This window comes from Lampris incognitus, chromosome 13 (assembly GCF_029633865.1).
Source record: "Lampris incognitus isolate fLamInc1 chromosome 13, fLamInc1.hap2, whole genome shotgun sequence".
Taxonomy (NCBI): Eukaryota; Metazoa; Chordata; class Actinopteri; order Lampriformes; family Lampridae; genus Lampris; species Lampris incognitus.
Genome location: NC_079223.1, coordinates 11,733,251 through 11,746,259, shown reverse-complemented (window position 1 = coordinate 11,746,259; position 13,009 = coordinate 11,733,251). Strand labels below are relative to the sequence as shown.

General features: G+C 44.2%; 1 protein-coding gene across 2 annotated transcripts in view; it reads right to left on the bottom strand.

Annotated features, from left to right (window-relative positions):
* The window catches only part of LOC130122440 (phosphofurin acidic cluster sorting protein 2-like), a 74,437-nt gene that overhangs the window by 22,006 nt on the left and 39,422 nt on the right, over positions 1–13,009 (bottom strand). For both annotated transcript variants that reach the window (XM_056291359.1, XM_056291360.1), the window contains exons 3-9: positions 6,350–6,439; positions 5,591–5,716; positions 4,117–4,279; positions 3,053–3,144; positions 2,535–2,615; positions 2,103–2,162; positions 446–597 (exon numbers count right to left, since the gene is read on the bottom strand). In XM_056291359.1, the coding sequence (XP_056147334.1) occupies positions 446–597; positions 2,103–2,162; positions 2,535–2,615; positions 3,053–3,144; positions 4,117–4,279; positions 5,591–5,716; positions 6,350–6,439 (764 nt within the window). The remainder of the gene's footprint in view (positions 1–445; positions 598–2,102; positions 2,163–2,534; positions 2,616–3,052; positions 3,145–4,116; positions 4,280–5,590; positions 5,717–6,349; positions 6,440–13,009) is intronic.

The window sequence follows — 13,009 nt, the reverse complement described above, 5'->3', positions numbered from 1 at the left end:
CTTTCTGCGGACTGGTCAGGTTGCCGTTTGTGCTGCGCTCTCTAACATACGTACATCCGCCCCTATGACTGAATAACAAACCATATATTTACACTAAATAGCTGCAATTCTGCATTGGATTTGGCCTCCCGGCAACAATGACTGCATAGGGAAATAAGGGGTTTAGTATCAGAATCAGAAATTCTTTTATTGCCATGTGCACTACATGCACTAGGAATTCAGCTTGGCAATGTGGTACAACAAAACTTGTATTGTTGTTTAAGTCCCTTCCCTTAATAAAAACAATGAAAAAGGAACAAGGGGGTGACAACAAAAGAATAAAGGGGGGTTACCAAACAGTTCAATAATAGTCCTTCGGGAATAAATATTTTTAGTGAAACATAATCCAGTCTACATGGCACATATCTGCCTGAGACAGGAGTTAAGAGATCATGTGTGGACGTACTTAAGTTTCGGCTTGGGTGTGCTGAGGACACTCTCATTGTCCTCCATCTCTGGCCCGCTGTCACTCTGATTATAGACCTCCAGACTGTCATAGAGCAAATCCAGATCCTCCTCAACTTCTTGGGTCTGGTCAACTGGGTCAGAGTCCAGGACCTGTTACACAACGTCAGAGACACGTCGTCCACAAATCGAATGTAATGAGGCATCAGCAAACAAGGACGTGTTAAATAAGAGCGGGGAATGACTACTGCTGTACATTAGCTAATTACGTAGAGTTGAACTAATGGGGGTAAGAAAATGGACATGATGCATTGAAGGTCGTAAAATTAGCAAATCTACAACATAAATACACCTATGCCTCGTCCCTAAGCAAGCTAATTAAAAGGTAAGTGAGTTAAAGGATGCTAGGAGGGAGCCAAGGTGCTCAGCCTTCATCTGGCGGCTGCACGGTGGGGCTGTGTATCGTAAGCACTGCACACAGGAGGGACGGGGGACTAATCAGGTGATTAATGCCACGCCATAAGCGCAGGAGCTGGCAGGAGAGCATAAACACAGTCTCCCCCTCCCCTCCCTCCCTTGCTGTGTATTTATAGATCTGTAGGCCTGCTGGTCTGCTGCAAGGATGGGATTAGAGACAGGGAACGTGATAAGATACCAGCGGGCCACCTGGAGGCTTCTAGAAACATCCAGCCAAGTACAGGTCAGATGGCCTACGGGCTTTTGGAAGCGGCAGAAGGTTAAACCTCTATGATTCATGGTCCAAACAATGTGAATTAAATGCAGATACTGTAGAGATTACAAAAAAGAAATGCAAATCCCCATTCCATATATCAAATTATAAGTAAAACAAAAAATGCTACAAAACCATGTACAAGCAAGATTTTTTTCTCAGAGCCATTAGTAAACAGATTTTCTTTGAGTCATAAACACGGCCACATACAAGTGCACCAGATAGCTCAATAACTCCCATAGATTATGCTGTTATATGGTAATTATCCTCATATATGCCTGTGGCAGTTCATCTACTAATGGACAGCTAGGATAGATGCATAGCAATGACCTACAGCTTTTGACGACCTGATTTAAAGCCATTACGTAGAGTAATTCAAAGAAAGAAATATTATTCAAAGTGACCTGAGCAAAATAAACACGTGACCCTGAAACAGGACAAGCTCATGAGCTTTCATTCATCAGTAGATTACGAGGTAGAGAATGAGGCTGTTAATGGATTCACAATGCAGATCACTCATAATGGCAATGTAAGGATCATATACACATAAGCAGAGAGGCGATGCAGCCTAGCACAAAAATGATACTCGAACTTCTACTACGGCAATGATTTCTAACAGGCAACTCTCCTCCAAGCAGTCCACTCACTAGCAGCGGCATTACAACACGCTGTTTAGAGATTCGGCACTGAAGCATTTTATCTCCATGCCCTCAAAAGAAAATCTGATATCTGATATAATTCACATCTGAGTGACTGAGAGCACCGTAACAGAAATATTGAAAGATTGTGAGTCCTGTTGAGAGCAAGCATGGAACGGCAGCTGAATGGGAACATTTAAACCCCCCGGCCATCCCTGTTGTTCCCTCATTTGACATGTTCTGCTTGGCAGCAAACCATGTAAACGTGACCAATTCTTTTAACGGCCTACCTCATCTGTAACCTTGAACCTCTTCAACAAGGCCACAAACTTCTGCTTGAAGTTCGGTTGCTGTTGACAGAACAAGGAAAGAGCAGACATGACATTGCTGTGCTAATAGTCCCCCTAAAAGCTAAAAACACTGACTGAATAAGCACAAACCAGCTGGGATGGGATTATATAGTTGTCTCTGTAACTGTCCTCTGGATTACTGATTCACAGCAGGTCTATGTAAAGATCATTATAAACAGTTCAGTGAACACATTGCTTTCATTTACATGCTCATCCACATCCCCCTTAATGGCCTGAACAAATGGAACACACTGCATCGCTCTCCTTAAAAGCTTGCCCAGCGCAAACACAAGTCTTGAGCTACGCTCCCGGTCAATGATTGACGGGAGTAAAAACTATGTGCGTGTGGCGGATGGAGAAGGAGCAGCTAACCCTGGTCATTGAAGTGGTCCGGATCATTTTCCGACGGGCTTTCTTCGGTTTCCTGACTTCGTCGTCCTCATCATAGAGATCCTGAAACACAGGGAGGAGAGTTCCAGTCTGGATAAAATCTCACACAGTGAAATTTTCAACATATGTTGGATTATACCTAGCCCCCATTTTAGTGTTACTGATTGACACCCTGGCCCATAAAAGCCGCAGTCCTCCGTGAACTATGCAGCAATGTCAGCAAAATGACATCTACTGAAGGCATTTGAAAATAGCAGATGTCGGCAATAGTGCTCGGTATTTCGCAACCTATCTATTTCAATTTGCTTCGGTTGTACATATTTCATTTTTTGCTGTTATTCCCATCGCTGAACTCTGGAGATCAGCACTAACAGATTACACATAGACCCTTTCAAAACATACCGGCAAATTAATTAGAAAAAAAAAAAACCTATCTAATACTGTTTACTAATGTGACTTCTATGCAAACAGTTTACATGCATGTAGACTACAACACGGACCTGGCCGTGCACGGCGTCATCACTGGCTTCCTGTTCTGATGAGTAGCTGTCATCGTCCTCCTCAGAGTAGTTATCCATGTCTGGTGAGCGGTCTGAGGAGGCAACACCAAACACAAACAAACACAGACATGTCAAAATATGGCTAAGAGCACGTTCAGATTTATATTCGGGCTGTACTACTGCTCTGTGTACTCAAACTGGCAAGTTACCCTAACAAACATTTATTTTTAATGGCGGACTTGAAAGTAGTCAAGTTAAATTGATGACCTGAAAGAATAGCCGTCCAAGGTCACTGTCTTATGTTGAAAGTCATACAGATGATATTTTTAAGGTCTGCCAGGTGCTTCAATGTTTTACAGTTGTGAAAACAAAGTGGTAAGTACATTTCACTGGCTCAAACAACGTCCATTCCCAGCGGGTTTGAAGATTTGAGTGCACATTTAACTGCGAACAACAGATAAGTTGATGAAAACCATCTTTGCTCTGGACAGCTCAGGTCCAGACAGGTCAGACTTCCTTTTCACTGCGACACATCCTGTCTTATTTTCCTTGACAGGATTGGATCTTGTGAGGGATTGCTTTGGAAATGAGAAAGATAAACATTCTTCCTTTCTCTCCGAGTGACACTGGTTTAATACTTGGCGCATGAGCTCATCCGTTATGTTTGAGATGGCCTCCTTAATAACAACCAGAGCAGGGAGGGATAAACTTTGCAGGACGAAGGCGTGGGCACGGCTGGATCAAGGTCCAACATGACCTCCCTCCTGAATTTGAGCAATGAAAGGCAATAGCCCCCACATCTGTTCAAGCCCCAAATGAATATTACAACCACAGATAAAGAGAATAACATATCCTTGGCCATAGCTTGGCCTGGGCTCAGGGGAGTATACTCTGTCCTTGGTTGGGAAACAGAAGACGTAAGAGGGGAGGGGAGAGAGGGGCCCAGGCATGCAGTGCTACCTCTGTGATGCAGGCTGAAATTACAGGCAGGATTTGGCAGGTTAACATGGGTAGAGGTCTTTTTAATAGACCGGGGCTGAGAGAGGGAGGCTGGCTGTGCCCACCTGAGGCCTTGGTCTTGCGTCCAGCCTGGCCACTACCATCCTCGTGGTCGATGGGCTGGCTAGACAGAGAGTACACACTTATCTCCGCCACACGCACTGGCGCCTCCTTCACGTTGCTATGGAGACCCAGAATCTGTCCGCCGTCTGTCGGGTGTTGCATCACCTGGAGACAGAGAGGAACAACGATGGTGAGACAGTCTTCATGGCCAGGGATAAATCCCCACAAAATGAAACTCATAAATTATACGATAGTAAAACAACGCTGTTTCACATTATCTCACCCTTGCTTTAAATGTTAGCGAAAAGTGAAAAGATCATCTTGTCTGTAATAAATATAACTGTGACAAAACCTGGCTTTACTAATTCGGATTACAAATCTCTTTCAATTGACTAGGATATGTTTTTACGTCTGTCGATTCATGTGTCTATCAATCATTTGGGCATGCTGCCCTCGACATACATGGAACAAATCGAAACAGACAATGACAGACAGACAGAATGAGAAAATTCTCTCTCTTTGCTGAAAAATTGCAAGTCTGACAGAAATAGGGATGAAATTCATTACATCACTGTATGTTTGCCAACTTTTTTTGGGGGGGGTCCTCAAAAAAAAAAAAGCTAAAATGCTGTCGGAGTAGAGCAAATTTTGCTCAAACGCTGGCAGGAGGGTAGCTGAGAACTGCATGCTAAGCTCAATAACTGACTTCCTCCCACAAAATATCCCATAAGACTCAAAATGAGGGAACATGAGAGTTTACACTAAAGCTGATGACAACATAATCACCCATAATGGGATACAACAATGGCCGATCTGGGTTTACACAGAATTCTGTGGCTTGTTCATTGTCGATACAAGCGCCACCGAGGATGTGTTGCATGTGACATTGCAGTGATATGCTACTGTCCTTTTCAGATGTCTACCAATGCCTGTCATGAGACAAACTGGCCATTATCCTAGGTTCTACGCAAACACTAAGTGAGTTAAATGCTGCAATTAATAAGGCATCAGTGTTAGCGGGTCTTGTGCCGGTTAAATTGTAGACCAAATCATGGCATGTATGTGCAAAACTCTTGCACATACAAACACATATAGACCCTACATAAACGTTCATGCAGGTTAACAGTCGGACCCCACTCCATTAGCTGTGCACTGCCTGGTGGGACACACTGTTGTTTCAGAAAAGTGCATATGAAATCAGCTCCAGATGGCCCATAATCTCACACAACAGTATGTGTGATGAGCACGAGTCAACTAAACTGGTGTGCAACACAAGACACCCTCTCTCTGGTGAACGAGACACGATGCGGATACTAGATTCTGATAGCTATGTCAATCATCGCCATGACAGGACAATTCAGCATATTTCTCAAGAAGAAGAAAATAAAATCAAAAGAGTGAAAAAGTCGTGTTGAAGTCCATTTGTAAAGAGATAGATTGTAAATGGCATGCCTGTGGACCAGGGCCATGCTATACCTCTGCCATGTTGATAACTCCCACAGCCAAAGTCTTGTAGCCCAGGATGGTCCGGTTCTTGTAGCGTTTTCTCCTCTGCAACATGATCTGGAGTCTGTTGGCATCTCTCTTCAGAAAATGTGGGTACTGATGATAAAACGAGAAAAAACTCAGCTCAACAAACGCCCCCGTGATCCCCATTACACATATACCAGCTTCTAGATAAATCTGACAAGAACATAACAACATCGTGTAAATGGGCTCGTGAATTTGTTGGAAGCAAAAAGGCCAACATCAGGGGAGGCCGTGTTTTGAAGTGATCCTTACGAAAGCCTAGCAGGTAACTAAAACACAACACAGGGAATAAAAGAAAAGAAAAAAATACGACTTTATTTTGGACATATGGATTCAGTTCACAGTTATTAACACTGATTGTTGGAGAGTTCATTTTGCACATCTGAAATTTTGTCATCTTTCCTACACTTACATTATTTTAAAACAGGTTCACTCCGCGTAATATTTACATGCATTAGCAGTTCTTTAACAGCCTCAAGCTGCGTTGCAAATTAAAACCAACTGTGCTTGCGTGTAGCATAATATGAATATATCAGTCTGAAAGAGAAAAAAATGCCTTCCATCTGGAATGCCAGAAAATACAGAGCATCAGTCGTGTGGCAACAGTGTTTCAGAGCAGGGATTCTTATCTGGATAAGGTCTGTCAAGTAGCTAGCATGCCATGAATATGTAGGAGTTAAACAAATAAGGACTGCGTCTTTTCACCTGTAATGAGAAGGTGAGCTCTAGATCGGTCTCCATCAGGCCGCTGGGAGGAAGGATGTACTCATTTGATCTAAGGAGCCGTTTGGAACCCTGGATGGCACAGAAAGGCCTCAAAGTAAATACACGTGTATTGTGGACATTAGGAAATAAACAGAACAAACAAACAAAAACAGCTTTGCTGAGGTGAAACTCATTGAGACCCTGCTAGATATTTATACAGATTCACACTTGTGGGCTGCCCAGCACAACCACAGTTTAAAAGTGTTTGTCGGGGGTCCGGGTTGCCTGGCAGTCCATTCCATTGCCTACCAACAAGGGGATTGTGGGTTCAAATACCCGTGGTACCTCCAGCTTGGTTGGGTGTCCCTAAAGACACAGCTGGCCGTGTTTGCGGGTGGGAATCCAGATGTGGGTATGTGTCCTGGTCGCTGCACTAGCGCCTCCTCTGGTCGGTTGGGGCGCCTGTTCGGGGGTAAGGGGGAACTGGGGGGGAATAGCATCATCCTTCCACCCGCTACGCCCCACTGGCGAAACTCTTCACTGTCAGGTGAAAAGAAGCGGCTGGCAACTCCACATGTATCGGAGGAGACATGTGGTAGTCTGCAGCCCTCCCTGGATCGGCAGAGGCAGTGGAGCAGCGACCAGGACAGCTTGGAAGAGTGGGGTAATTGGCCAAGTACAATTGGGGAGAAAAAGGGGGAAAAATCTGAAGAAAAAAAAAGCGTTTGTCACTTGAATGTATCATCGAAGTAGCTGGGCATTACACTTCTGGCTCAAGGGCACCTGAAACAGTAGCTGTCAAAGGAAGGGAATCTATTTTATTTTTCCCTGTGATATTTTCCCAGCTGTGGGGAACCAAATCATGAACTTCTTTCTGCTACGCTAAACTACTGCTGCCCGAGGCATATTGACAAATGAGCAGTAAGAATTCTTGATTGAATAGCACCAGTTTTTTGTGCGAGTCAGATATTTCTCTGGCCTGAGAGCAGAACTTGGTCAAAGCATGTTTATGACCAAGAAAAGGGGGGGAAAAGAAAGAAGAAAAAAAAGAAAAGAAAAAAGGTTTGGCTCTTGGGAAAACAACATATTTCCTAAGAGGCAGCACAATACTGCGAGGCCTTCTTGAACAGCAGTAAAGCTCTCCAAAGAAAAGCCGGACTGACAACTCATTTTGAAAACACCCAGAGGATTTTGAATTTGGCCGTTACATTTGAATTTGGCTGTTATCTCCGACCAGAGACCTTTGCCAGCAGCCAAATGACTTAAGCTGCTGCTCGAGCTCATATTTAGCTTAATTAGCCGACACACAGTATCCTGGCCGTGAGCGAGAAAGGCTCGTCACCAGGTGCCGGCACAAAGTCGGAGAGGCCAAATAGCAGAGAGACTTAAATCTCCTAGGTTTCGACGGCCTCTTGAGAACTTGAAAGGACACCGAGATCCGCAGTGTCCTCGGAGGAACTTTTATCCACCTCAACAGCAAAGATCATCGCAGCGTGTCTCCACCAGCCTTGTTCGAAATAAGCTTTGTAAAAAGCTCCATCTTCTGATTTTTGAAGCTTTTCCTCATTTTAAATACCTTGGCAACAAGGTAAGCTGATTGCCCTCATTGGAACAGAGACTGCTCCTCGGTCCTGCTTTACCATTCTGGGACGGTGTCTGGCTCTCCTTAGGAAAGGCGTGCATCCGTCTCACAACCCCTAGCAACACAAGGCCCAAGTTTGGCCCTGGGTTTTTCTTATTATTTTTAGTTTAATATTCACTTCACGTACCTATGCAGTCTCTCAATTGCATAAAATAAATTTGTGAGCACCACAGGGCAGCTAGGATATCCTGTATCTGACTTAGTACCCCGGTGAGCGACCCATTAATAGTCAACCCCAGCGGGAATGACATTAGATCCTAATGCCACCAGCTTGACTGGCAGCGAGCTGCGGAATCATGTAATACATACCAAATGAAATGGCCGGATGTACTGAGGAATCAGTACAGGGACCTGAAGGGGCGCTTTTAGCCTTATTCTACTGAGGAGACACTACACAATACAAAAATCAACAAAACTTGCTGCATTAAAAATGTCCTGTATTCTGGAACAAACTACACAATAAAAACAGATACACGTAGTAATCAACCAGAATAGTCAGTCAATTTCAAACTAACAAATAGCGTAAAATGTTTTTCTCCATGAGACCAATTTTTGGAGTTTTTACTCTGTGTGTAACACACACACACACACACATACATTTATATTAGGGTTATCGATCAATAAAAAAATAATTTGCACAAATTTCTGTGACTAATCACGATTAATCACTTTTTTCTTCTTAACACTGAAGCTTGTTATAGTGGATATTTTTTTTATCCCCCCCCCCCCAATTGTATTTGGCCAATTACCCCACTCTTCCGAGTCATCCCAGTCTCTGCTCCACACCCCTCTGATGATTTGGGGAGGGCAGCAGACTACCACATGCCTCCTCTGATACATGTGGAGTCGCCAGCCGCTTCTTTTCACCTGACAGTGAGGAGTTTCCCCAGGGGGACGTAGCGCGTGGGAGGATCACGCTATTCCCCCCAGTTCCCCCTCCCCCCCGGACAGGTGCCCCGACCGACCAGAGGAGGCGCTAGTGCAGCGACCAGGACACACACCCACATCCGGCTTCCCACCCGCAGACACAGTCAATTGTGTCGGTAGGGACGCCTGACTAAGCAGGAGGTAACACGGGGATTCGAACCAGCGATCCCCGTGTTGGCAGGCAACGGAATAGACCGCTACGCTACCCGGACACCCTTATAGTGTATATTCAAATGTAAAATCACCAAAATTAATGCAGAATCTATTCAAAGGAAGCATATTTAAATTCAAATACTATTGTTTAATATTTTTTAACCTTGAGCACAGATTCTCTCCTGTGAACTTCAGATTTCCAATTAATCCATCAAGGTCATCAAAACTGACTGTCAGCTTGAAGGGCACATTTCTTTTAAACACTAACAGAAATAATAACAAAATCCAGACCTATGTTAAAGTGCCATTTGAATTTCACAACCATCAAGGCCATTACAATTAGATATCAGCTTAGAAGGCAACAATTTGCTGTATGTGCTAATATAAATGATAATTAACAACAAAAACTGTGTTCCACGTTCAAGTGCCAGTTGAATTTAAAGTGCCATGAATGCACAACACTCATTATGTGCTCATAATGGCGCATCAAATAAACCCATATGCGCCCCAATGGCACAGTACTAGCATATCTAATATTGAACTGAATTTATTTAAGGATAGCCCCTTGAGATGTAGCATCTCATTTTCAAGGGGTCCTACAGACAAATACAAAATGATAAAACACATACAAATGAAAACAGCATTACATCACAAACATACACTGCAAATACACAGATACAGAAAACTCCCGAACCCTCTCCAACCCACACCCCCAGTCCTCAGAAGGGGTAAAATTGGACACAATGACCCGGATAATAAATCAATTACACCAACATAAACAGCAATCGAAGTGGTTTGTCTTCAAATGGGTTCCAGACTGACAACCAGACATTGTGGTGGTCGACAAAGAGCAGAACACACTAGAAGTGATCGATGTAGCATCCCGAGTGATGGCAACATCAGGAAGAAAGAGCATGAGAAGCTAGAGAAATAACAAGGGCTGAAGGAAGAACTAGATCGGATGTGGAAGGTCAAATCCACAGTAGTCCCGGTGGTAATAGGAGCACTAGGGGCTGTGACCCCCAAACTGGGAGAGCGGCTCCAGCAGATTCCAGGGACAACATCTGAGGTCTCTGTCCAGGAAAGTACTGTCTGAGGAACAGCTACGATACTGCAAAGAACCCTCAGACTCCCAGGCCTCTGGTAGAGGACCCGAGCTTGAGGAAGACACACACCACCCAAAAAAGGGTGAGAGGGAGAGTTTTTTTAAATATATGTTAGCGATGTCAATGAACGGGTTAATTTTTGCAATTAATCTTAAATATTTAACGTGTTAAAAAAGTAATGCAATAAACAAAGCTGGGTTTTATTTACTTCCTGTGGCAGCTGTGTGAGGCTGTTTCACAGGCATATCGGGGGACCCAGATAACATGACATTGCAAGAATGTCACCATTAAGTGCCCATCTGTAAGTGCCCACAGCCATTCCAGCATGTACCCTGGCTCTGCCGAATGACGGAAGCCCAGCGGGTATGGGCTCGACTGGTACTTTGACAGGAGACCTGGAAAAACAGAGTTGCTGCTGGAAGTGGTGTTGGTGGGCCAGAAGGGGACAGTCTGGTCCTAAAAAAATTTTTTTTTAAATCCCAATGCCCCAGTGCAGTGATGGGGACACTGTCCTGTAGGAGATGCCGTCCTTCAGATGAGACGTTAAACTGAGGTCCTGACTCACTGGGGCTTTTGTTAATATTTCTGTTAGTGCATATAAGAAATGCCCCTTTCAAGCTGACGGTCAATTTTGGTGGCCTTGATGGTTTTATTGGAAATCTGTAGTTCACAGGAGAGAATCTGTGTTCAGCGTTAAAAAGACGCTATTAAACAACAGTATTTGAATTTAAATATACTTCCTTTGTGTTGATTCTCCATTAATTCTGTGATTGTTCATTTAAATATCCATCAATAACAAGCTTCAGTATTAAGGGGGGAAAAAAGCAATCATGATTTATCACAGCATAGTTTCTGAAAAATTCCTTTTTTTTTAATTGATCGACAGCCCTATTATATATATATTTTAATTACCCACACCGAAAGTAATGACACATGAACAAATAATAAGGGAGAAAGGGACTGGGAAAGCCAAGGAAACAGACGGTCTGGGAGACAGTAAAACTGACAAAGAGCCAACACAACAGGGAGCTGTCACCAGTGGCATTCTCCTAATGAGCCACCGAGGGGAAGAGGAGAAGCAGGAGGAGTCACAGCCCAGAGAGCTGGCATACATACCTAAACTTCAATTAACTAACTCATAGGTCAATCAGGCAGGAGAACTGGCACAAAGGGATGACCAGACTATGTAGCTTAATGTCAGGGAAAAACCGACAAGCCCACAAATCCATGCCTTGCGAGATGAAAGTGAGAAGCTCTTAGATAAGAGCACATACTTTTCACCCCGCACCAAAACCCCAACTTCTATTCTGGGAGCGGCTTTGGCAGGAATCTGAATGACGGTTATAAAGACGACCAACGATAGAACATTAACCTGAACCACGAAGTAACTTGCAGCTTATGTTTGCCTAACGATAGTGACCTTTATTGATCCCCTGTTTACAGAGAACACAGTTTTTACAGCTTAACAATAGGTGGGTTTCGGGCATCCAGGTAGTGTAGCAGTCTATTCCATTGCCTACCAACACAGGGATCGCCGGTTCGAATCCCCGTGTTACCTCTGGTTTGGCCAGGTGTCCCTACAGACACAATTGGCTGTGTCTGCGGGTGGGAAGCCGGATGTGGGTATGTGTCCTGGTCGTTGCATTAGCGCCTCCTCTGGTCAGTCGGGGTCCCTGTTCGGGGGGGGGGGGACTAGCGTGAGTCTCCCATGCGCTGTCTCCCTGGTGAAACTCCTCACTGTCAGGTGAAAAGAAGTGGCAGGCGACGCCACATATATCAGAGGAGGCATGTTAGGTAGTCTGCAGCCCTCCCCGGATCGGCAGAGGTGCCCTGACCGACCAGAGGAGGCGCTAGTGCATTGACCAGGACACTTACCCACGTCCAGCTTCCCATCCGCAGACACGGCCAATTGTATCTGTAGGGTTGTCCAACCAAGTCTCAGGTAACACAGGGATTCAAACCGGCGACCCCTGTGTTGGTCGGCAATGGAATAGACCGCTATGCTACCCGGATGCCCTTTGCTGTGATCTTTAATCATAATGTCTTTTTCAGATGTGTTGATTCTCTATAGTCAAATTCACTTTTGAGAACAGGAACAAAGCTTTCAAGAGTAACTAAACCCTAGACCATTTTAGAGAGTCCGCTGACTTCTACATGATACAAAACATGTAAAAAGTTAAAAACATTCCAGAGTGCAGATAATACAAATTTATAATGGCTTGGTTGAATGTAGCTGTGTCAGCACACAGACAGGGCCAGCACTAACAACTGTTAACAGTTGACAATACTGGTTTTTTGACACACCATCCATCAGACCCATTATAATTTTTTACAAGCTGAAGCTGTGTTTATCCTGCTATGCTTACATCACAGAGTACCGAGACCAGCCTGGCATGTTTTAACCTTTACATGGCTTTTAACCTGTAGATGTAACTCACTAAAATGGTCTAGGGTTTAGTTACTCTTTAATGAATTGAAGCAGCTTACAATAAAAAATGCTAAGTGTGGCTTAGTTTTGCCTAACAGCCCGTTTTACAATGTCTCTGCACAACATCATGACTCAGTATGCTTCAGCAACATAGCATGGTGGCAGTGCCTTGACGGTATTCACCGCAGCAGTTGCATTATTCATAGGAAAAAAAGAAAAAAGAAAAGGGTAAATCACGGTGTCCAAGGCTGAATTCTTCACTAAGTGAAGCGCCACAAAGAGAAGCCTTGTATGCCCTCCTTTCTCAAGCTTAGTGGCTTGTACAATGAATCAAGGCACAAAAGCCAAGCGAACCCTAACTGCCTGACATGCATTAACAATACAGAGTCTTGGCAAGGCAAAAG